This window comes from Ochotona curzoniae, unplaced genomic scaffold (genome assembly GCF_017591425.1).
Source record: "Ochotona curzoniae isolate NIBS_2020 unplaced genomic scaffold, NIBS_Ocur_1.0 contig_43, whole genome shotgun sequence".
NCBI lineage: Eukaryota > Metazoa > Chordata > Mammalia > Lagomorpha > Ochotonidae > Ochotona > Ochotona curzoniae.
The window spans coordinates 8627930-8654219 of NW_024466218.1; the positions used below are offsets into that span (position 1 = coordinate 8627930).

The window sequence follows — 26290 nt, forward strand, 5'->3', positions numbered from 1 at the left end:
CAGCAGGCTTCTGAGCAGCCAGGAAGGAGGGGGGCTGCTACTGTTAGGACTTAAAGGGAACATCGCTGTGGACCTAACTGGTGTCCTGACTCCTGTCTAATCAAAGCTCTAGAACACGAGGTGACCAGCTCCCAGCTCATGGCAGTGCACAGGTTGGGATGAGAAACTCAAGCTGGAAACACAGCCTCCAGACTCCTACGGTAGACATCCTAACAGCACAAGACACAACAAACAGACTCCTCAGAAACCCACTTCTGCACAGGAACATCTCACTGAACTGTTCGGGGTTTTGACGAATTACAGAACAGGAGGTGAAGGATACTTTAAATTTGATCTAGGTTTCTCTATAAGATGGCAGGATATTACAAAATATTTTGTGAACTGGAGGAAAATTTCATCATTTTGGATAGCATCTGTTAAAAATCCACAGCCGAAAGCTGGCAAGCCAGATCACTTTGCTGCAAAGTCTTAAACAGCTCACAGAAACGATTTCTCTTTTGAAAACAACAAACAAACAACTCAGGAAAACCTGTCTCCCTGCCATTATTTAAAACTTATAAAACAGAACGAGAAGATTCCTTTTCTGAATTACCAATACAGAAACGGGGAGTGATATTTTAAACTCAGGATGACTGCTACAAGTGAATTGTACTCTGATAACACGAGAAACCACAAAGATCGCTAATACTTCAGCACCATTATTTTGCACTATTTTCCAGGACAATGATGGGACAGCTAATGTATACAGAATTCTAAACAAAGTCTCCTTTGGTTTTGTCTGTACTTTAAAAGACAAATGTGGGAGAGCATAAATAATCCTGACAAGAGTAGAATCAAAAGTAGCCAAAGAGCTCTTCCATTAATGAATTTTCAAGGTCTTGTCTATAGCTGTTCTGTTAAAGTGAATAAAGAAAGTAAGATGAGACATGTTTAATTTGTTAACTGCGTTATCTATGGAAATAAGACACAGTCTAACAGGCTGGCCAAGAGGGAAGGTCTTTATTTCCTCAGTGCATTTTCAGGTGGCAACTTTGAAAAGGTTAATACATTAGGATAAAAGGCATACAGATTGCCTCTCATCTGTGACGTGGGAAAGAGACCGGTAGATTATCAGTGGCTTGGATGCCTTGGGAGAAATTTAAAGTTCAGTGTCAAGTTGCATGGATCATGTTAAAGTTTAGAACTCTTGCCTATCTATTTGGTGGCGCATTTCAGCCTCTTCAGTTTATCTGTTACACTGCTTCTAGCGTTCCGACCACAAAGCAAGGGCCAAAGTCCTACCAGCTTGTTAACAACTTAATAATTTTGGGTTAAAACTTTACATTAATGTTTTGGAAGGAGTTCATTTTGAGTCATGATGTTCAACTGATGGAAACTATGCTGATGCTGATAGAGAAAATATCAAGGCAATGTGTAGGATTTTATTGTTATTCGAACACTGGCATCATACTCTAGTGTAAGATCTACAAAGCTGTATGGTTTTTGCATAAGAGCTGCGTAAGTCTGTGTGCCAGACTGCAACTGTTCTAAAAACAAAAAACGAGGTGTTTGGCTTTATACCAAACAACATGCAGTAATGATTGAACATGTTCAGCTATTTTAAAAAAGAAATGAATTAACTATCCAAGCTATAGTGTCACTGTGAAAGTATATTCTGATTTCTGATCGCAATCTTGAGTCTTACCTCAAATCCACAAATAGAATATGACAGACCCCAGACAGTGGCTAGATTGAAGTAGCTTTGCCTAAAGAGGCTGGTGAACACAGCCATTCTTACTTTTCATATGTGTTTGAAGTAGAATTAGGAGATGTCCAGATGCCAAATGTGACAACTATAAAAATGAAGTGTGCAAATCTTAGTCATATTGAATTACTTATGGTATTTTACCATTTTATTCTTGGTTACATTTCTTAGCACAGATGCTCTCTGAATTACAATGGGATTACATCTTGATAAACTCACTGTAAGTTACAAATGCACTTGAGACACCTGATCTTCTGAACATTCTGGCTTAGCCACCAAGCATGCTGTAGTGTGTTGGCTGTTCATTCGCATGATTACAGGGCTGACAGGGAGCTGTGCTTGCTACCCCTCACAGCTTCACCAAACAGCATCACACCGCATGCTTCCAGCCTAGGAAAGATCTGAATCCAAAAGTCAAAGGACAGCTTCTAGATAAGAAGTCACATCACAGTCAAGTGAAAAATTCCCAAGCCAAGTCATCAGGGACTGGCACTGGGTGCTCTGGGTTAAGTTGCTGTTTGTAAGACCAGCAACTTATATCAAGGTGCCGGCTGGAGTCCCAGCAACCCCATTTCTGATCCAGCTTCCTGCTAATGTTCCTATCAAGGTAGGGGAAGATGGCCCAAGTACTTGGGTCCTTGCCACATATGGGGGAAAGAGGATGGAGTTCCTGGCTCCTGACTTTGGCCTGGTCCATCCTGGCTGTAATGCCTATTTGGGGTACCAGTGGCCTGCCCTGGACCATACAATATGGAAATAGCTTTTAAGAGTCTGAGCCAGTAGGAATAGTGCCCATCTTCCACACTGAAAATCCCAGTGGACTGGAGGAGCAGCACATCCTCCCTGAAATCCCACACTCTGGGTTGCCTTTCCCAGCTGAGACAATGCAAATTTGTTTTGTCTTGGAGGGGAATCTGCACTGGAACAGCTGAAAGCATGGGCCTCACTAGTTGAAATGAAAAAGACTGCAACGTTATATCAGGCTCCCTCAGGTTGAGGTGCAGTACTTTTAAATGCAGAGAGCCTGGGGTCTATAGCAGTGAGGAGCGGATACCTTGGACTCACTGCCAAATCCAAGGCTGCTCCTTCTTCTCACTCCCTCCAAACTGTCACTAGAGAGAGAATCTCTTTCAAAAGTGGATTTGTGGCTCATTAGTTTGATGGCAGGGAAAGCAAGCATGGGAAAATCTCTCACCATCACTGGATGATGTTTGAAAGGCTGGAAGATATTTAAAATAACTCACTAAGAAATGCTGTAATAAGTCTCCAAAAACAGAATTTAAAGTGAATGGTATTTTGAAAGAATAAAAAAGCTATTATATACTAATCTTGACATGAAAGACTCTTAATATAAGACACTGAGCATAAAGCATTAAAGAATAAGTGAAATAATCTGTGGTGGGACAATACTTACAAATGTGAAGCAATTTCAAATGAATTTGTGTTCTGACTCAGGGATTAGCACTTTTTTCTTTTTTTTTTTTAAGTAAATTATTTATTTGAAAGTCAGAGTTACACACACACACCTGCTTTTTCAATCCCCAGATAGCTGAAATAGCTTGGGCTGGACTAGGCTGAAATTAGGAGCAAACAAGCTTCATCTTCATGAGGGTGATAGCTGCCCAAGTACTTGGGTCATCTGCTGCTACCTTCTAGCAGAGAGCTGGATCAGAAGTGGGGCAGACGGGACAGGAATCAGCATCCCAGTGGGATGCTGGCATCATCAGCAGCAGTTTCACCTGCTACACTACAGCACCACAGCACCTGCACTGGCACAACTTTTCTTATGGGGATAGACAAGAGCAAAATATCATCTCTTGTAACTACTCTGCTGTGCTTTTGCTCTAAAAGCAGCCAGAGACAAAATACAAACAAGTGGACATTGCTTTGCATAACAATGTACAAAAATAGGCCTACCAGGTAATTGCAAAGGACTTGAACTGAACTGAATGATCTTACTCCCAATTTGGATATGAAGACTATATGGGCCCAAGGGCTCTGATAACCTGTGGAAGCTCACGGTCACTGCCTGGACCTGGGGCCTAAACTCAGCTCCAAATACAGAGCCTGTGTCACTATACAGTCAGATTCATTCAGTAGCTCACAATGACTTGTTTAGAGGAAAAAAAAAAGGCCTTGGAATTGGTGTGGATTCTTAAAATTTTACTTTTTTTTTTTTTAATTACTAAGATATATAGCAATGAGCCTTTTCTGGGGACTGCCAACTCAGGAATAGGAATCTGCTGACTTAAGGAAAAAACATGAGAATAGAGTTGGTTGATGAAAAAATGAAAAGAAGTAAGAAAAAGCTATTAGAAGCATACACAATTATGTAGGAAAGCAAGTAAACAGCAACAAAACTGTTTCCCTAAGGAAATCCAAAGCAGAATGGTAAAAAGTATAAAAAAAAAAGAGGCAGGAGACTGCTGTTCATTTTCTTTTTTTCAAAGTTTCATTTCAGTTATTTAAAAAGATAGGACGACAGAGGAATTTTATCTGCCGGTTCACTCCCCTAAATCATAGTAACAGGGTGGGCCACATGAAAGCCAGAAGCCAGGAGCTCCATCTGGTTTTTCCATGTGGACAACAGGGGCTGAGGTGTCTGGTTCATCTTCTGCCACCTTCTCAGGTGCATGTTTAGCAGGGAGTTGGACTGCAACTGGAGCAGCTGGAACTCACACTGGCGCTCAGATGGGATGCTGTGTTGGCCTTGCAGTGGGTGTCTGAAGCTGCAAGGTCACATCAGCCCCTGACTGCTATTATGGACACAGAATCTCATTTACCTTCACAGGGACTGGAGGAGCAGCACACAACACACTGTCTCATCTCACGTTTTCAGTTTCTATGTTGCACCTCACTTTCTCAAATACTATCTACTCAAAAAGTTCCTGAACCCCATCAGGAATGGGATTTTTACTGGAGCTGCATATCTTGCAGTCAAACTTCCTCAACCAGTGAGGACTGGCTGCCTCAGAGCACACTCCGAACCCTTCCGTTGATCTGGGTTCCAAGCTTACCTGGCAGAAGCTCCACTCTGCCTGAGTCCAACTTTCCATCTACTCTGCTGCATCGCCCTGTTTAACTTCCTCCTCAGGTCTCTGAGCTCATTATGATTTCCTTCCTGCCAAAGCTTCCAATGGCTTCCCACATTGCCAAATTCATGTTATCTCTGAATCTTCTAACTCAGTTGCTACATAGTATCTAGCACAGTTGCACATTTCTCCTTGAAACTTGGCTTCTGGGGCAGCCCCTGCTTTGAGTTGTCCTTCTACCTCATTGCTATCCTTTTCAGCCTCTTCTTCTAGAACCCCAAATGGGGGCTGGGGGAAATGTCTTATTTCTTCACCTAGGCTTCAGGTTGGGGTTTCTCAAGATTAGCACTAAGAACTTCTGGGGTGGGATCACTTGTTGCTGTGTGGGAGCCTGACAAGTGTGCCCTATGGAATGCTTAGGGGCGTTCCTGGCCTCTACCCATTAGAGGCAGGCAACAGCCTCCATCCCATAATCGTGACAATCAAAACTGTGTGCAGACATTACCAAATTCTCTTGAGGGCCAAACTCATCTATGGTTGACAACCACTAGTGGAGATAAACTCAACCAGAACTATGGCTTCAAATATCTCCCAGAAGTCAAGGAGGCCCAAAGACCTTTCTTCAAGCTCCAGACTAGCTGCTTTCTTGGAATCTTTACTTGAAGGCAGGGGTAACAACTGTCTGCTGTCTTTCCTGTGTTGTATCATCTCTATGCAGGCAGGAATTCGTATTCTAACTGTGTGTCTCCAGTACCTAGAACAATTCTGGGCCTTTAAAGTCAACATGCATTTGCCGGTTGAAGAGCTGGAAACTTCTTGTGGCTCATCAGTCGTGAAGGAATCAGGTAGATATTTTAAACATGTTGAGGTATTTTTTTAAAGACAAATTTTTCTTTAATTTCAATTTTAAAAGAATGTTGCACTTCAAAGCAACATAGCACTAGCCATTAAACTTTAACTTTGTTACTCTCTTGGAAGAAAAATCAGAACTAGCACTTCCTTTTTTCAATGTGTGCTTTATTCCAGGTTATGATTCATTTCAGTTTAGACTTCTGTATACCACAAATAGAGGCATATCAATATTTCTTTCTAACAGTAATTGTGTCTTTTTATTCTCAAGTTGCCAGCGAGTTATCAATTCTTAGCTGCAAGTGTCTGCTTCGATGGCTTATTCTAATGGTCTAATTCATGATGATTTTGAAGTGAAGAATAGAAGTAAAATTGTCAAAAGAAGTTTGAAATTTATCTTTTAAAAATGATTTCCTGGATAATAGGCACATTTATGAATAAACATAATAGCTTCTCGTGTTTCTCTCCTTTGCTGGGAAGTTATAATCAAACACCTCATGTCTTTACACTCTCCACAGTTCTTACACAGATGTTATAAACAAAACTACTTCTAATACTTCTAATTAAAGAAGATCATGACTTTCTACACTTATTTCTGGGCTAGGTATCTACCTAATTTTGTCATAATTCTCATCAGTTTATTTAATCACTTGGGAGCTTGTTCACTAAAGATGTAAATTTTTCCCTACCTTTTATGTAAATTTCCTGAGGTTCCTATATAAAATGGTTCTTTGAATAGAATGAATAATATTTTAATGATTCATGCAAGCTAGGTGTGATGGCTTTTAAAACTTCAGATGTAACAGACTACACATATTAAATATTTAGTTTGCGAAACATGGAGTGTAACTCAAACATTATTAGCTTCATGGAGGTTACAAGCTCACATTTCATACACTCACTTGTGCCTTTCAACATTTAAATGGCATCTTTGGTGTATACATTTAAAAATTAGTCAATTCTATATAGTAAAAATTCCATTAAAAGGTATATGTTCAGCACTGAAAGGTTCTGCATTTTAGTATTTTCTCAAACACTTTTGATTTGAATACAAAATATACCAATAAAAAGCTGCCACAGGTATTTTGAAAAAATGGTGCATGAAAACAGTATGTAGTAGAAGAAAGGAGGTTTCATACATATATATTTATTTATATATATTTATTTATTCATTTTTATTGGAAAGGAAGATCAGATTTATGAAGAGAGGGAGAGACAGAGAGAAAGATCTTCCATCTGCTGGTTCACTCCCCAAAAGTCTATAATGGTGAGAGCTGAGCTGATCCGAACCCAGGATCCAAAAGCATCTTCCGGGCTTCCCATGCAGGTACAAAATCCCAAGGCTTTGGGCCATCCTCTACTCTCTCCCAGGGAAGTGGAGCAGCCAGGACATGAACTGGCACCCATTTGGGATCCCAGCACTTGCAAGATAAGGATTTTGCCTTTGAGTCATCATGCCATGCCCAGAAAGTTATATATTTTAAGACAGGAGGACATCTTAAAAGTCATAAAAATTTTATGTCTAACCATTTATTAGTAAATTAAATCTTTTTAGAAAAGAGCTTGAAAGCATTACTTTTCTAAACAATGCTTTTTCATATAGATAATCCTTGATATGTTTTAGGGAGAGGTTTAAATTATATCAAGGCACTAGTGAAATAGAACTTGGTTAATTTCTGCAAATGCATCTTAGTAAGTTTAAAAATAATCGGCCTTGACTTCGCCTATATCTGCAGGTGTGACCATCTGGGGAGTGAACCAGTGGATAAAAGACCTATATTTTCCTATAATTCTGCTTCTAAAATAAAGTTCTCACAATTTTTCAATGTAAAGGTAGGGTGGTTTTGATGTCTCATAACCTGGACCACTGAAGAAACTAAAACTATATAAATACTTTTGTAAATAAGTGTGCTTTACTTGCAAGGATTTTCTGAAGTATAAAACCTCATTCTCCTTAATTATAAAACTAAGAAAGCACAAGAGCTTTGGCTAACATAATAACTGAGTTCAGTGAGCTGTCTGTCCCAGGCATTTCCCTGCTTTCCAGAAGTGTGTGGGTGGAGTGACTCATCCATCCACAAAGACACTGGTGCGTGTTGTGGGCCAAGATACCTTGCAGTCTGTGTGTGGTTTTTTTTTTTTTTTTTTTTTTTACATTGAGTGGATTTCTAAGAAATAAGAATCTTGTTCCTAAATGTTGAAATGTCTACAGAACATGACTTAGTTGGACTTCCTGCTGAAGTGATGTTAAAAAGAAAATCCTTTCAATGAACACTTTCTAAAATGCTTTAGTATGTCAGTGGATGTTGCTGGAGAAAATGCAGGAGATTTTCAGCAATCGGACTGGCTTCTGTCTGGGTGCCTGAAATAGTTGGTGGCATGGCTCCTCTAGTCAGTGCCTTCTCAATATCAGGGGTTGTCAAAGGACCTCACTTAACACGTACAATGGGGAATGCACAGTCTTTTAAGAATGCAAAACAAATCAAGCACAGCAAATACAATTTAGCATTTCTCTGAGTAATATATATTTTTTCTTTTTCTTCTCCCCACGGTGGACTTGTTGTACCCAAGGGGATACATCAAGGAAATGTAACAGAAATTAATATGTTCATTGGAAACAGAGAGAAATAAGTCCTCATACATGCACTACAGGAATGGACTCACAACGAAATGACTGACAATCTCCTACATTATTGCGAGACACCCCCGTGGCAGCATGACAGACTTATGAAAATTCATGAAAGACACCCATTGTAAGACTGGAGGGGAGAAGAGAGGGAAGGGGAGGGAACTTGAGGAGGCAAAACGGAGACCCCAGTTCCAACTAAACTGTACCAACTGTATCAACTAAACTGTATGAACTAAGAAAAAGAAAAAAATGCAAAACAAATGAAGTACAGCAAATACATTTTAGTTTTTTTCTGGGTAAGATTCTATACATCCATTAATCTCTGCATGTATTGAAATAGATAGTCTGTAAAGAATGGATATTGCTAAACTCAGAGTACATTCTGGAATACCTCTATCCTTACTGCCCCACCCCTTCTTAAAAATATTGTTGGTATTCACTTCATCATTTGCCTGCTGCTCCTACAAGTGGAACAGCCAGCTTTATGGACTTGGTCAAAAAAACTGTTACACATTAGGAACTGAAAAAAAAAATAGATAATGCCAATAAATACAGTACACTGTCAGGCAATGAGGTCAGCTCTTCAATGCATGAAATTCTGCCCACTAATTCATGAGGAAGACGGTACTTTCCTGGGAAGCCCAGATGTGCACTTACTGTGTACACACAGTTGGAAGTTAAGTGACTTTAGAGAGGGTAAATATTTAGTTCTTGAAGAGCTACCTTCACGTTGAATGTTATTTCCTCCATGACGTATACGCGTTCAGGAAACGCTTTAGCCACCTCTTCCACACTGTTGAAATATTGCACGGGCTCCTTTATATCTCGGTCTTGCTCCAGCAGCTTGAATTGCCCTAAAACACAGGATAACCAGAAGAGATGTGAAATGTTTATGCTGAATACCTGTCACTGTGGTGACAGCATCCTCTTTGTTCATGCCAACCCTCTTAATTAGATTTTTGTTCATCGTCACTTGTTTTAAAAGTTGGCATGGCAACAGACTTCGTAAAACCAGCACACATTATATGTGTGTTTAGATATCAGTTTAAAGATCAAAACAGGGTTTTTTCCCCTTTTGCTTATATTCTGAGGCTCTTATCAGAGACGCCAAAATCAGACTGATGTGGATGCTTACTTGTCATTTGATCCTGAAAGTGAAAGCTTCACTGCTCATGGTTTTTGACAGTGCATTGTCATTCAGTTGTAGTAACACCTGCATATATTATAACCTAAAAGCAAGGCCTCAATAATAATCCAGCAGAACTATTTTTTTAAGTTAGCACTTAGGAATTTGTAAATAGAATAACATAATATACTAGATTCCTGACTTTCACAGAATTTATATTTTTGGCTTTATTTTTTATTTATTTCATTTGAGAGATGCACACATATACATTCATGGCAGAGATAAACACAGTGATCCTGCATTTGCTGGTTCATCCCCTAGATGCCTGCAGCAGTCAGGACTGGATCAGCCACAGGCCAAGAAATCGGAACGCGGGGTCTCTCATGTGGGTGGCTGAGACCCAAATATTTGAGCCATGACCTGCAGCCACTTAGGATGAGCATGAGTAGGAAGCGCCATTTGAAGCAGCATAGCCAGGACTCAAGCCAGACACCGTAATGTGGGATGTAGGTGTCATTTCAATACTGTGTTACAAACCCTGATACTTTTGGAACCTGAACACAATTTAATGATGTGTGAATCACATCAGGAGTTCAAGAGCTGCTGGACACTGCTGAGGCACAGCGTGAAGAACGAACAGAGAGGCCGGCTGTAGAGAGAGTGCCATACTCCTTCCCTCTTACATTACTGTGGATGGAATTCATGTGAGTGGTGTATAGTATCATAGTATTCACAATGTGGAAGACGTGTGAAGAACTTGAATGTATTCTTTAAAATGTCAAGCATCTATTATGTTGTTTACACCACATCAATATTTATGACACTGCTGCTACATTCTGGAGTTGTATTCAGTCTAGAACAAGAGCCCATCAAGTCAAGGACACAAGGTTTCTTAGCACTTAGTTTCTGAATTCTGTTTACAGCAACATAAAAGCTGTCAGGAGGCAGATCTCAGCATATGTCTACCCAGCATTAGGCAGAAATTGGACAATTCTTATTCATACACTCACACACACTTTTGGTGTCTATCAGGTAGACCAGATATCCCAACAGGAGATCTGTATATATATATATATATATATATATATATATATACAGCAATCACAGTAAGGAAGTGAGCAGTGTGCACATGTCAGAAGGTGACAGGTGCCACTAAAAATGGGACAGAGCAGGAGGATGAGAATGTAGGGTGGCCAGAGCAGGTGCTGCTGAGAAGGCAGGTGAGAATGAGACATAGCGGGAACTGGGGATGGAGTTCTCTGAACCGTAAATTGTAAATACAAGCAACTGTCTCCTTATGAGACTCAGCTAGGCCTGTTGCCAAGGTGGCTGCTGTATGAGGAATATCAGGCGATCGGGAAGACAGGCTGTCAGGGAGGTAAAGGATGGTCAGATCATCAAGGCTGATAGCAACTCTGCTCTCCAACTCAGTGAAGAAAGCGTGACGTCACTGGTGCCGCAGAGGATCCTTGTGGTGGTTATGTTGAGAAGATTGCAAAGGTGCAAGACAGAGAAGCAGGAACAGCAGGGAGGAGGTATGAGACAATTGGCATGAAGTCATGAAAAAGTGTTCCAAGCAACTGAAGAAACTGTTCCCATGAAGCGAGTCAGTGCAGGCTTGAAGGATGGAGGGAAAATCAGGAGTTTAATCTAAGATGTCTACTGGATGCACAAATGGAGAAAGCTCAAAAGCTCTTAGATGGATATACAAACAGGGAAGCAAGGACAGGTCTCTGGTTGGAAATGATCAGTTGGAACTCGTCAATATACTGATGCTATTTAAAGCCATCCCACTGGACCCCGTATTGTGGTGAAGTGGGCTCAGCTTCCATCAGTGACATCAGCAGCATCCATGAGTGCTGGTTCAAGTTCCTTCTGATCCAGCTCCTTGCTAATGCACCTGAGAAAGCAGCAAGATGACTCAAATACTTGGGTCCCGGCACTCATGTGGGAGACCCGGGCAAAGACTTAGCACCAGGCTTCAGTGTTGTTCGGCTCTGGCTATTATGGCCATTTAGGGAGTGAAGCACTGGATGGAACATTTCTTTAAGTCCGCCTGTCAAACAAATAAATATTTTTTTAGGAAGCGATGCCCTTTCCAGGACAATGCTCTCATGTTTGAGACAAGATAGTGAAGAGTTCTATGGGTTATGTCCAAGGAGACAGAGATGGACTAGTAGGGGAATGAGGTCAACCAGAAGGGTGTGCATCCTTGAAGCCAGCATGCTTCAAGAAACGGAGGGATCTCAAGATAGGACACTGCAATGTGGACTAAGAACTGTGATTTAACAATTTGTATTTAACTAGGAGCTTTGATAAGAGCAGGGGAATGGCTGCTCTAGAAGCCTGATGGACCAGCATTTCAGGGAGCCCAAAGAATGAGGTGAAGATGCCAGTGTAGCACTTTAGAATGCCTGGACTAGATTTAATACTTCAGTTGCTGCTTTCAGCTGCCTGCCAACACAGACCCTGGGACTTAGGGTGATTGAGCCCAAGTGAATGGGTTCCTTCTACCCACATGGGAGACTTAGACCGAATTCCTAGCTTTTAGCTTTGGTCCTGGCCTAACCTCCATTGTGGCAGGCATTTGGGGAGTGAACCAGTGGATGGGGAGGGCTCTCTCTGCCACTCAAATAAAATTTAAAAAGAGGAGACTGAAAAGGAAGACATCAAGAATCACAAGAATGAATATCACATATTTGGGGAGTTCTGCTAGAGAGGGAAGAGACATGATATGGTGGCTACAGGCAGGAAGTAGAAGTGGAGTTCAGGTTATGTTTGTTCTCTTTAATATGATGGATGTTGATGGAACAACCAATAGGGAGAGGCTGATGATGGGGGGTGGAATTATTGGAGCATTGCTGTTGAGCAGGCAAAGGGCATGTATCTAACATGGGAATGCAGGGGCAGCCTTGAGACAGTCTAGGCAGCTTCTCTCTGGGTCCTTTTCATTACTAGAAAATTTGTAGCTGAAGTTGGAAGGAAGGTGTCAGGTAGGTTAGGGTTGGCTAGGCTTTGCCACAGCATCAGCTGCCAGAGGCTGACACTGGGGGCTAAATCTGTCAAGTCAAACCACAGTACCACCTGGAGAGTGCATAATCCGGGAGTGGGAGTGGTCTAGGAGGGAAATAGTGGGCACCTCCCTGTTGGGTTACCGCTCCCACTGGAAAGCATGAAAACCAGGACAGGGGCAGGGGTGGCTAGACAGAACAGCACCCACCAGTATGTGTGTGGGCTGGATAACAGGGCAGGTTGGGTCGCACTAGGTTTCAATGCATTCAAAGCAAACCAGAGGGTGGGGCTGTGAGCCTCTCCAGCTAAGGTCAGACACACGGGGACAAGCACTAAATAGGCAGAGATCTGCACCCCAATAAAGGCTGTGACACTGCTAAATGAGTATGACAAGTGAGAAGCGTGAAGGAAAGGCAAGTGCAAGGGAGTGATTATGAACAACAGGCTGAGTAAAGAGGGACCCAAGATCTTGGGTGGGAGGAAGAGGGACACTGAGAAAAATAGTATGATCAATGCATTTTGGATTATGATGGAGTAGTTTTTTTTCTACTCTAGAAGAGTGAGCACAAAAGCTAGGCAGAAGAGAGTGGCTGAGTTAAAATATCTCCTGGAATCCAAAACCGTAAGAAGAACTTTCCAGGGATTAATTCAAGTCAAGGGTAGCTCAGATGAGCATTGGAAATTATTTCCCAAGACAAAACAGACAAGCTTTCAGGATCATGATAGGACCGACTGGGGGCAAAAGTAGTCAACAGTGGTTTTAAAATCTGTAGGTCTATTTGGTTGGAATTTCTGGAATCCAAGGAGAGAGGCACAAGGTATTTTCCTGCAATTCTAATGATCGGAATGATTATTTGCATTTTCTAATTTGTTAGATGAGTAAGAAAGGAAATTGCAGATTTGGAACCTGAACACAATTCAAGCCATCTATCACAAAACTAAGTAGAGTTTCACAAAAAGATGACATCACCTTTAAGAATATGACAGAATTTATGTTAAATTTGTGATTAACATTTTAGAAAATTTTCCTAAGATATAGGGATCTGCATGTATGCCAGCCACTCATAAGGTGGTTGGTAGTATATGCCAGCCACTCATTAGGTATTTGGCAGATATTAAAATCTCTGAGTCCAAGGATTATCTAAAAGCTACATGCCTATAAAATTCTGCTACCCCTTCAGAAATGCATACGTGGGCCAAAGATGCATTAGTGTGTCCTAACATTATTCTTTAATGTACCAGATATTACTTTATATATTAGTCTTGTTTAACAGAAATAGTGCAAATCACTTAATGCTGTTAAATGTTCTACTAATCACAGTTTTTAAAAAGGGAGAAAGAAGTGAAATTATGTTAGATTTATTTATCTTTACCAGAAAGTCAGATTTACAGAGAGAAGGAGAAACATATATGAGATACAGATTTTCCATGTACCGGTTCACACCACAAGCAGCTGCAATGGCCAGAGCTGAGCCAAAGCCATGGGCTTCCTGTGGGTCTACCACATGGGTGCAGGGTTCCGAGGCTTTGGACCATGCTTCATTGCTTTCCATGGTACAAACAAGGTGCTGGAGGTGAAATGGAGCAGTTAGGACAGGAACCGGTGTTCATATGCGATCCCAGTGTGTGCAAGGTGAGGACGTGAGCCACTAGGCTAACATGCTGGGCGCTGAAATTAATTTCAGCAGTAAGTAATTTAAGTGAATTCACTATAAATTCATCAAAACATCATGAATAATATAAGTGCCAGTCTTATCCTCATGGACCATTGTCATCCAGATGAGCACCATTTTATACTTTTCCTACCACATGCAGTCAGAGGTCACCATGTTGGACAGGTTACCATGTTGGTTTGCATTCTTGTGAAACTGTGATTGTAGACACTGCTCAAGCCCTTAAAGGACAACAGAGCCATGCTGGAGAATCACAATAGCTCCTGACCAAATAATAATTCTCCTTATATCCTATCTGCAAGGATGGCTGAACTTTTGATTCAAATAGTGGTGTCTTGGATTCTTGGTAGAACCACTTTTATCCTCTTTTATCCTTGAGTCTCCTTTGTTAAGCATTCTTTTTTTTTTTAAAGATTTATTTATTTTTATCGGAAAGTCAGATATACAGAGAGGAGGAGAGACAGAATGGAAGATCTTCCATTCACTGATTCATTCCCCAAGTGGCTTCAATGGCCGAGCTGAGCTAATCTGAAGCCAGGAACCAGGTGCAGGGTCCCAAGGGTTTGGGCCATCCTTGACTGCTTTTCCAAGGCCACAATCAGGGAGCTAGAAGGGAAGCAGCACTGTTGGAATTAGAAGCAGTGCCCATATGGGATCCTGGCATATGCAAGGCAAGGGCTTTAGCCACTAGACTACTGCAATGGGGCCTGTTAAGTATTCTTAAGCGATTTTTTCATTGCGTCCAGGATCCTACAATAGTACATTTTGGTAAGTAGACCAAAGGCAGGCAGGGCCAGGGCATCAGTAACTAATCTGCATGTTCATTTGTGTTTGTCACCTCATTGGACAGGAAGATTTTAGAACCAATGGGGCACTTAAGATACACAGAAGAGAGAATGAGATTTAAAAGGTAAAGCAACCTTTATCGATTTTAATGTTTGAAATATGGATGGCTTAATGAATATCCTCTTTTTCATAGTTTCCCCCAGACTGTGCTTCTGTGCACATGTATTGTATTAAAAACATTCACCTATGATATGTTAAATTATCTAAAACCAAATATCTACTTTCTGTTACTTATATTGCACAAATGCTTTTAAACTCTAAATAACCTAAACCTATTAAATGTCTTTTTAATGTAACACTGTTCTTATCCAGCCACAGAATGTTTGTTTATTACTAAGACTCCACTGTGGACATAACTAAACTGTGTCCCTCTCCCAGCCCCTAATCTTGAAGAATTACATTACAGTAAATGTGACACAGGAGACACACACAATTTGAAAGATATTAGAGCTAACATTAATCAACAAAGAACTAATTCCATGCAAATCATCATAAAAATGTGTAAGCTAAAAAAAGAGGGAGAGATTAAAGGGTTTTAGACTGAAAAAGATCCTTGCATTTTATCTAACACACCCCCTCTTGGCTGCACTGTAACTAAATGGAAACAGAATCCCTAGAATAATAAGCATCCACTACCATCCACTGTTTACACCCATGTTCCCAGTCTGCCCTATCCCATTAATGTTTCCAGACCAATTACTCCCTGGCATTCTGGGCCTGTCAACAAAGGGGCTCTTCATAGATCTCTTTAATTCAGTCTTTGTTTAGAGGTTGACATGTCCGAGTACCAGCTGAGGTCTACCAGATGATGGATCAAATCAAATACCTGAGAGATATCCAGTGATGGAGAGGCTACTGGAATTCACTTCCTGCAGACACCCTTTGTCTATTTGACACAAACCATCCTCACATTCATTCACAGACTGAATCTACCTAAGTTCTGTTTCCTGGCCTCTTGGTGGTTCTCCCAGCTACACAGTGCAAGACATGAAGCCAAACTGCTGCTGCAGCCACTGCCGACACCAGCACCGCACAACCTAGTGCAACATGTAAACACCGGGTCACAGTATGTATGTGACTTCTTGTTGCATGGTAAACCTCTATTGTAAATATTTTAGGCTACATGCTCTCTACTGTAACTATTCAAGTAGCTACAGACAACACATAAATGAATGAGAGCAGATGCATTCCAATTTGACTTTATTTACAAAAATAGGCAACAGGTCAGATCTGCGATCAGACTAAGTCTACCAATCACTGTCCCACTAGTAGCTGAGAAACAGCACATGAGAAGTGATAACCAGTCATTTTCTTTCCACACTACTAAACATTACACCTGAGTCTCTTGCTCACCACGCCACTACATCCTGCATGTTTTTTCTTAGCAGGGCAGTTTTCTTTTAACGGGAGTGTAAAATCAACAAGGATATGTTGTAGACACGTACTTGCATTTCAAGAATGAGGCAAATAACCAGAAAACAGGAATGCCTATATTTTCTCACTATGCTTGGCAAGACCAATCTCTGTAAACATTTACTTAGCTTGTATTCTTTCACAAAAGGGCGTGACATTCTCAGATTAACTTTGAGTACTCTGGAAAAGGCACTGAGCTATCGTGTTACCATGTTTTCTGTGACTGTTGTGGCCCGAATTCCCAACTCCTCGGAGTCAGACCTTAGAGACAATCTAGAGTTAAGAGACAGCTCCTTGCCAAGAGTAAAATCAATTTACATAACACATATTCCCACAACCCCCACATGGAGGAACTAATTTTTTAACAGACCATTTCATGAATAACAGTCTTTTGTGCCACCAAATGAAAACAGGTGGAGAGGGTGGAAACATCTGTTCTGAGCTGTTACTGTCAGCCTCAGTTCTTGAAGAGGGAGGAAACTGCATTGTCTTTCAACAGCTTTGATGATTTCATGATACGTCTACCGTCATGAGAGCTGTTCCACCTGCAGGCTCCTGAAACTCCCAGGAACTAGTCAGCAACAAGGTCATGTTCACCCATTACAGTTCAAATGCATTTAAGAATTTCTGAAAGGGAAAGATTGAGGCTATATCTCACGATGTATTTCTAAAACCATATTTCATAATTAATGTTGATTAAAAAAAACCTTCCATCCAGAAAATTCTCATTTTCTGGGCATGCGCCTTAAGATAACTGCAGTGATTTACCCTGCCCTGAATAAGCACTAAGCATAGCTAAGAGGCTCCATACAGTCTCTTCTGGATCTAAGTGTCCAGCACCTGTTCAATGGTGAAGAAGGTCTCCTCTACTACAGCACACGCTCCTGTATTTACGACAGGAACAGCATTTGTCAAAAGTGAAAAACAGCTGCACATTTCACTACTCAGAGCAACTAAAGTGAGATGTGCAGAAGTGACAGGGAGAATTGGAGATGGTAGAATTCGGGTTCAACAAGTTTGCTATTTGCTGGGAGGTTTAAGACCACAGCAGTCAGTGCAGACGTAGCTCTGTCACTAGCAAAGATGGAGCTTTCTGTGAGTTACGCTTCACTGGTCCCATCACTGCTGACACCATGGCACATGGTAAATCCTCTTTTACGGCTCTATCTGTACCATCCACCTTCCTTTAGCCCCGTGGCCCTCTTTATGTGTGTCAATAAAGAGAAATGCAATGAGAACCTTCTCCTGCAGTGTCCACTTGTGGGTTGATAACTCAGGTGTATAACAGCATTCTTCTTCATTGCCAGGAGCAGAAGCACATTGCAGAAGTCATCCCAAGTTATAAAATAGAAAATAAAGCAAGAGCAACAAGCATGGTGTCAGAACATCCAAGCAGCTGAAGGATGGATAAACTAAGCAAAATGGTTAACAAAAGAGAATCCTTGAATACTGAAAATGCCTTGAAGTGGATGGAGTGGGCATCCTGGAGTTACTCAGTCTGGTCCTCCAGCTCATACTATCAATGCAAGGTATGACACCAGTGCTTCCTAAACAAAGAATGTGCAAATGAAAAATAATATATTTAATTTTTATAAAACCAGATATACAAATTTTTATTATTCATTCATTCATTCATATATTTATTTATTTTGGAGGGAGGGAGCAGGGAGACAGGTAGAGAATAAAGAAGAAAAGGGAGCCAGAAAGTGTTCCATTCGGTTGGTTCACGCCCCAAATGTCTGCAACATCCAGTGCATGGCCAAGCTGAATCTAGAAGTCAGATACTCAATCCAGGCCTCACAAATGGGTGGTAAGGGTTTAACTACTTGCGGGATTCTTGCTGCCTACCAGAAAGCACATTAGCAGGTAGCTGAATTCAGGAGCTGAGAAGAACTCAAATCTCTAGGTACTTTGAAATGTTTCAGGAATCTAAAAGTATTAGGTCAATCACCTGCCACAAAATGCATCTTAAGTAGCTCAAAAACTGGACCTTAAAACCATCATGTGAAGAAATGAGCCATTCTCATGTGATAAGAACAGCAAATTAGCCACTGTTTTTCAAGAGGTATACACATTTGGGTAGAAATCAAGATCAACAACACTTGTATTTCTATCTGATGCAGGCATGCATATGAAGTCTCTCTACAGAGTTGAAATGTACAAGTAGGATTTCCACATAAAAAATACAGACTTTATTAACTGGAATAGCAGCAATCAAGAGAGTGCCTTTGTAAACTTTTATAGAAATGTGCACTTTCACCAAAAATACATGAATCCTCATTTACATAAACCTTTCATACCGTGAATGCTACCTAGTTTCTTTTTCTTGAGTAACATAGAGTTCTGAAGATTTGATAACTGTGATTCCCAACAGTTTAGTAGAGTTAGAGGGCATAGAAAAAGGTGTTTTCCTCTTCATCTTACTCTCCTGCCTCCTTGGGGAGGCAGCTCTATCATTACTTTACATACATGTCCAGAGGTGTTATCTGATTGTCTAATCTACATATATAATGCAATTTTTTTAAAAATAAAAAGTTACGCAGTTTATAGTTATTTAATCAGTGCATGCAAATTGGTCTCATTTTTAAGAGCTGCACAGCATTCTATCACACACACATGCCATAGCTGAATTATTGGTTCCCTATTGATGGACTAACTTATTTCAATCTTTTGAAGCCACACTGATGTTGTAATTGCTGGTTCAAGGGTAAATGCCTTTAATTCTGGATAGATATTGCCAAGGTGAGTGTATGCTTGTGTCCATGAATACTCCCACCAATGTCATTTCCTCATGCCTTTCCTAACAATTTACTGTCAAAACTTTAAAAAATAATCACTGCTAATCTGAGAGGTGGAAAGTGATATTTCACTGGGCTTTTGATTCTTCACTATAAAGGAAACAAATATTGATTTGGTAGGGAGTAGGATTATCAGTTGGCAGGATTAAGGAGGGAACAGTGAGGAAGGTTTTCTGGGTGCAGAGTCTACCACTTGTCCAGCACAGCAGGACTAGGGGTGTGGCCGAGTCCAACCCATCTGGAATGAGCCACTTCTCAACCACCCAGTCTTTAAATTTATTCGCATTAAATTTAGTAAGGCCCCATTTCTTTGAGATATAGATCTTTTGCTAGCCAGGGAACTTGGTTTTGTCCCTCCAGAGGGTCTCAGGCATGTGTTTCTTGTTCTACAGCTTATTGTGGATGGACACAGTGAGTTGGCCAATATGAACAGTGGCTACTGTACCAAGGGGACTTTCCTAAGCCTAGAGCTGGAACCACATGAGGTCAGAGGCATGGAGAGCCCCTGGAAAGGGTTGGTTTTCAAGGTCACCTAGGGCAATCCACATAAGCAACAAGTTGTGTGCACCACCAAGGAAGCTGCTTTTGGCAGCCCCAGGCTTCTGTGAGGAAAGGATGTCACTTCTTCTGTAATTTATATTTTCTATCCTGTGAATTTTATTACCAATCCTTGAAATTTCTTCTAATCTTGAAGTTTTATAACTGAAAAGCTAGGGTCCGGTATGTGGTACAGCAAGTTAAACTGCTACCAATTCTGGCATCCCACATGAAAGTCCAGGCTGCTCTGTTTCTGATCCAGTGAGCTTGGAAAAGCAGGCCCACATGCTTGGGCCTCTGAACCATGTGGGAGATTCATATGAAGTGCCTGGTTTCAGCCTAGGCAAGCCCTTGGCAGCTGTGGCCACTTGGGAATTGAAGCAGCGAATGGAAGATCTCTCTTTTCTCTCTCTTTTTCTCTAATTCTGCCTTTCAATTAAGTAAATGCATCTATTTTTAAAAAGTGGAAAGGCAAACTTGAAATACTATTATATGGCATCGCCTATTCTACAATCTGGTCCCTATGTCACTTTTTATGATTTTGGGGAGAGAAGAAGAAAATGCAAATGGTGTTATGGGCAAAGAAACCCCTGATGAGGGCATGGAGCAAGTCTTAGTACAGTGACTCCAAGCAGTAAATAACCAGACAGAACTGAAACTTAGCCAAAGAGCAGAGAGAAATCATCAGTTGAAAAACAATGACTTCCATAATAAATAATCAGTGGGTATTTCTATTTACCTTCATACAAGATTTTTATAAAACACAGGGTCAACTATTAGTTTCAGTTCTGAAACTCCGTCCTTGAACTTAAACTAGTTCTATTTGGATTTAAAACTTAATTATTCTGGAAAATGTGTTCTAACCAATGAGCCACTCTGTGACATGCAAATGGTTTCCACAGTTTTTGGAAAATGGAAAATTTATGTTCATTTTATGTATCAACTTGGCCAGTTGCTTACCTAGAACGATTAGAATTTGGGGGAAGCAAATTTCGTTGTGAACATGACAGAAATTCAACAGATCTTAGATTTGGACATAGTTCAACATAGTAGAAATCTTGGCGCTACCTTCATCTTTTTCCCTACATCTTGCCCTTTCTGTGCCTGAACTCTTCCCTCAGCACTTACTGCTACCCTCCTGGTTGACGTCCTTGTCATGCTACCCTGGCATCACTACTTCAGATTTCAAGCTCATTTCCATCTCTGCACTTCCACCATCCCATTATTCACCTTAACAGAAACCCACCTCACTCAGACAAAATGAACAAATACATAAACATAATAGTTCTTTCATCTCTAGTCACCAAGTCCAGGCTCCTCTGCCTGGGCTTTCATGTTCTTCCTTGATCTGGTTCCACTCAGTTTATGCAAACACTTCCCTACCACTTGCACAATTCACCTCTGCTCAATGCTCTTTTCTCAGTATGTGCAAAAAACAGAACATTTGTATGTCTTTGAAAATTTTGTGTTTAACTATCTTCCTACTTTATTCTTTTCTCTCTCATCTCTCCTGGGGGCCTGCTCCAATGTCTGGGCTACAAGGACAAGTTGACAACACATCAATCTTCCTCTCCAATCAGATCTTTCCAGAATGCCACCTTGGTATACTTGATATCTACTACTTATCTCCAAATCTCTCCTGTGATTATCCAAACATTGACCATGCTAAACTAAATCCCATCTTTTAAAAATTTTTTTTCTAAAAACATTTATTTATTTTTTAATGTATTTGAATTGCAAAGTGAAAGCATAAGAGAGAGCCAGAGAGATGAGAGAGAGAGAGAGAAAAGGATCCCTATGCACTGATTCACCAAACACCCACAATATCTAGAGTTGCGCCAGGCAAAGGCCAGGAGTTTGGAATTCCACCTTAGTCTCCAACATGAATGGTAAGACTCAAAGACTTGAGCCTCTCCTCTTGCCTCCCAGGTATATTAGCAGGAAGTAGGACAGGCAGGGAGTGGTGGGACTCAATCCCAGGAACCCATATGGGATGTGTTGTGTCCCAAGCAGCAGCTTACTATCACAATACCCATACCATCTTTCTACTTTTTGAATTAAGCATCTACTTTTATTAGAAACCAGATGGCCCAGCACAATAGCCTAGTGCTAAAGTCCTTGCCTTGAAAGCACTGGGGTCCCAAATGAGCTTCGGTTCTAATCCCGGCAGCCTTGCTTCTCATCCAGCTCCCTGATTGTGGCCTGGGAAAGCAGTTGAGGAGAGCCCAAAGCCTTGGGACCTTGCAACCGTGTGGGAGACCCAGAAGCAGCTCTGGGCTCCTGGCTTCAGATTGGCTCAGCTCCAGTTGTTGTGGCTGCTTGGGGAGTGAACCATCGGATGGAAGACTTTCCTCTCTGTATATCTGACTTTCCAATAAAAATAAATAAATCTTAAAAAAAAAAAAAGAAACCAGAGTGGCCTTTCTTGACTTTTGCCCTTCCCTAATCTCTCACAGTTGCTGTCCGTCTCAACTACATCTACTTTCCTTCGTCAATCAGTTTCCTTCACTCTCCACTGCTATTGTGCATTCCCAACAGCATCTTCACTTTCACTAGCCTCCCCAGGGATTGCCTTGACTTTCACTTTAGAAAGCGTTCTTGACATTGCTGCTAAAAACTAAAATTTAATCCTATTTAAATTTAAGATAATCTGAACAGGATTATTTATCATAGATTACTGGTAAGAGTGGGCTGAAGGGAACCACAAAGGGATAGTCATCAAGAGAAGATGCCACCATTACACTGAAGAAGCAAAATTAGCAAGCAGTTACTGGAATAAGAAAGTTGAGTGATAAAAAGGTAGAGAAAATAACCTTATGGCTCCAGCACCTGCTGATTTCTAAAGTTAATAAACCTGGATTTTAAAAAAATTGGTAAAATATATCCAATTTTAAATGGTTTTTAACAGTTGCTTCGGACAAAAAAAATCTCACCAAAGCCAACGACTGCTCTGCATTTCTGAGAAATGGTAGGGCATAAGTGTGGTTTTACTAAGGGCTTATAATGTCAACGATCTAGCTGGCACTATTTGCAATTGTGTGAGCGTTGATTAAGAAATGTTCAGGAAATTTAAGCGGGAAGTGCAGGCACCAGAGACACTTCATTCGTCCCCAGTCTGAAACCATGGACTGAAGGGGAAGGCCTGTGTTTACAGCTTTTGGTGAAACACTATGGAGTTACTAGTCAGCTTTTCATTACTTTAATTAGAACAGCTGAGAGCAGCTTCTTTAGAAGAAAAAGGCTTATTCTAGTTTACAGATGAATTCACAGATGAAGTGGCCCTTTATTCTAGGTTCCAACAGAGGCTGGCAATAGTGGTGCAGGTGTGGGAAACCATCATGGTGAGCCAGGAAACAGACATACAAAGCAGGTGTAGTTGGCTTACATAATTCACTGTCTTCCGAGAACTATCCAGAGTGCAAGCAACCAATCACATAGAAGACTTTCCACAAATTCCAACTCTCACAAGCGATAATTATAACAAAGTCTCCACGCTTAATCCATCAACCATTCGGGGAAACTCTGGGTTTAAACAGCCACATAGGTTTGGGGAGCCAAGTCCTGCTCAATTAATAATGACAAGAAAGCTCATTCAATACCTACACTGTTGACAGTGCATCTCTACCGGGGTGTACCCAAGTTCTTTCTGCTTCTACTGGTTTGACAAATGTACTCAATCTGAAAGAAATGGTTACAAAGGAAGGTGGGTCCTAACAGGCTCTGAAGGCCAGGCTCAGAATCAGTTTTGTGAAAGACTTAGATGAGAAAATAATAGCAAACAAGTCACTTTTTAAAAAAGATTTATTTTATTTTTATTGGAAAGTCAGATATACAGAGAGGAGGAGAGATACAGGGGAAGATTTTTTATTGTTGATTCACCCCCAAGTGGCCACAACGGCTGGAGCTAAGCCAATCCGAAGCGAAGAGCTTGGAAGTCTCTTCCAGGTCTCCTACTCTGCTGCAGGATCCCATGGCTTTGGGCCATCCTCTCCTGCTTTCCCAGGCCACAAGCTCAGAGCTGGATGGGAATCAGGGCCACCAGGATTAGAACTGGCACCCATATGGGATCTTGGAGAATGCAAGGCAAGGACTTTAGCCACTAGGTTATTGCGCCGGGCCTGACAACTTACTTCTTAAGAGATATTGTCAAAGTTGGAAAGACAAATGGAAGAGAAGGAGCCTTATCCATGGACAAGAGTCATTGTGGAGTGACTTAGCACAATGGGCAGCTCTCTCCTTTGGCGTTATTCCTCTCAAAAATCCAGAGATGTACAGAGTATCTCTGAGAGTCTCCTGAGGTAGAAACTGCAGTCTGCAGGATTAATCAAGGAATCTGCTTTCTCAGAGTACACCAGTAGCAAAAACCAGAAATCCCAAATCCACCTTTAACCATGCTGCATCCAACACCCTTCTTAGGAAGAGATCAGTGGGTTGAGGAGTTGGCTGTGTCATGTCTATTCTCGGGAAAAAAATGTCCAAGAAGAGCCACTTACCAATGATACATGCAATGAATTATTTTTTTGTTTGTTTAGTCTGAAGGACTATCCAGGTTGCTTCACCTAAATCCCTAAAATGATTATGGAAATCGGTCAAATGATAAAGTACATCTTCATTTAAATATCGCTTAGGGTGACTGAGGCACAGAGGGTTGTCTGTGGAGTCACTGGAAATATACACCATTCTGTCCAGTACAATGCCTGGCACTACAGCAGCTCCTTCCATTAAAGATCAAAGCTCTACATTTAAAGACAGCTAAAACATGGTTCCAATATGCAAAAGGCAGGTTTATTTGAGGCAAGGTCTTTTTGAAGGGCTATAAAATGACCTATTTACCAGAAAAAAAAAAGCAGCCCAAGTTAAAACTTTAAAGAACTGGAAGTCATACACTATGAAACAAAGGCACCTTAAAAAATATGAAACAGGGAAAAGAGAATGAGAATGGGAGATATAGAAACAGGGAGACTAATGAAAAGGAAGGGCATGGGAACCAACACACAAAAAAATATGCTACACCCACATTTAAGTTCCAACCCAGACCAACCACACCAGGGAGACCACACCAACACCAATGGACAAAGCAAGGCAGACAAACACACCATGCAAAATTCAAGTTGAGGTCTAGGAGCTTTAAATATGCTGGTTCTTAGAATACATGCTTTTCTTCCACGCCTTATGGATGTATTTAAGAAGAAAATTTAAAAAATGACAAGAAAAAGAAAAAAAAGAAAAAACAAAGTCAAGCTGCATGACCAGAATGTGGAGAGAGAGAGAGGAAAAACACTCAAGGAGGTTAAATTCCACCCTTCCTTCTCTATTGAAACATGACCCCATCCTTGGCTTCTTCTTTGCTCCTTTTTCCACAGCTAACAGTCAACTCCCACACACCAGTGGGACCACAGAGGAGAGACAATAACACAAGCAGCTGTTCAAGCTTGGTTTTCATTAGGGAAAAAAAGTGCCTCGAGTATAAGAGGTTTCGTTTTTAACCTCTGTGCCAAAACTGAAGTGATTATAACTCCATGGACAGAGAGACATGGGATTCCTTAGAGGTGTACAGTAGGGCAAACACAGCATCATAGAATGCAGGTGGGTGGAGGGTTCTCTTTCTAACACCAATGTGGCTCAGTGCATTGAAAGCTAGAAAAGACACAAAAAATAATAATTAAAAAAAATCATACTGCACAGGTCTTCCATTGCATTTCTATAAAGGGTTAGGGACACATTTATTTTCTCCTAATTCTTAAGATACAAACAGCAAGTAATCCAGCTAGGAGAGACACTTAAATTCATAAGCGAAAGAAGCCAACTTGAGAAGGCGAAATACTGTATGGTTTCAACTACAGGACATCCTTGAAAAGGCAACACTGCGCAGAGAGCTAAGCGATCAGAGGTTGTTGACAGTAAAAGGGACTAGGGAATGAAGATATGGAACTCAGAAATCCATTAGGGGGACACAAGTCATTATACAGTTGACAAACCAACAGAATGAACAACCTCAAGAGTGAACCCTGATATAAATATAGTCCTTGGGTGCTAATGAAGTAGCACTATAGGGTCATCAATGGCAACACATGCACCGCTTTGGTAGAAGATGCTGAGGTAGTATAGGTTTTGTATGCAAAGGAGCAGAGGGTATCCTGGAAATTTCCTGTTTTAGATTTCTTTTTTTTGGAAAGGCAACATTACAGAGAGAAGGAGAGGCAGAGACACAACTGGGACACAAACTGGCACCCAGATGGGATGCTAACACCTGTAGGTGGAGGATTAGCCATCATGCTGGTTCCTACTACTGGAAATGTTGGCCCCTTGCAATTCTGCTGAGAATCTAAAAAATAAAGTCTGAATAAAAATAAAGGTAACTCTAAAATTTTATATTTGGTAAATAGTCATTGAGTGTCGTTTTGCGTTCGTATCTTGCAAATCAGTTAGTGCATTTTCTTCTGGAGTTCAAATTCTGCCTTTTCCTCCTACCATGAAACGTGGAAAAGTTGTTCTCTCCATACCTCTGATTGCTTCCAAATTCTACAGGACATACATTCCCCACATCAGGTTTATCAGGCTGACTAAACATACACAAAGGATTTAGCACTGTAAGTTGATAAGGGCTTGAATATGTGGCATGAAGACACAC

The 26290-nt window shown here is 41.0% G+C and overlaps 1 protein-coding gene and 1 pseudogene across 2 annotated transcripts in view; both read right to left on the minus strand.

Annotated features, from left to right (window-relative positions):
• The window catches only part of GAREM1 (GRB2 associated regulator of MAPK1 subtype 1), a 195067-nt gene that overhangs the window by 29585 nt on the left and 139192 nt on the right, over positions 1-26290 (minus strand). For both annotated transcript variants that reach the window (XM_040984703.1, XM_040984704.1), the window contains exon 3: positions 8978-9108. In XM_040984703.1, coding sequence (XP_040840637.1) covers positions 8978-9108 — 131 coding nt within the window. The remainder of the gene's footprint in view (positions 1-8977; positions 9109-26290) is intronic.
• Positions 19637-19727, minus strand: LOC121159756 (annotated as a pseudogene).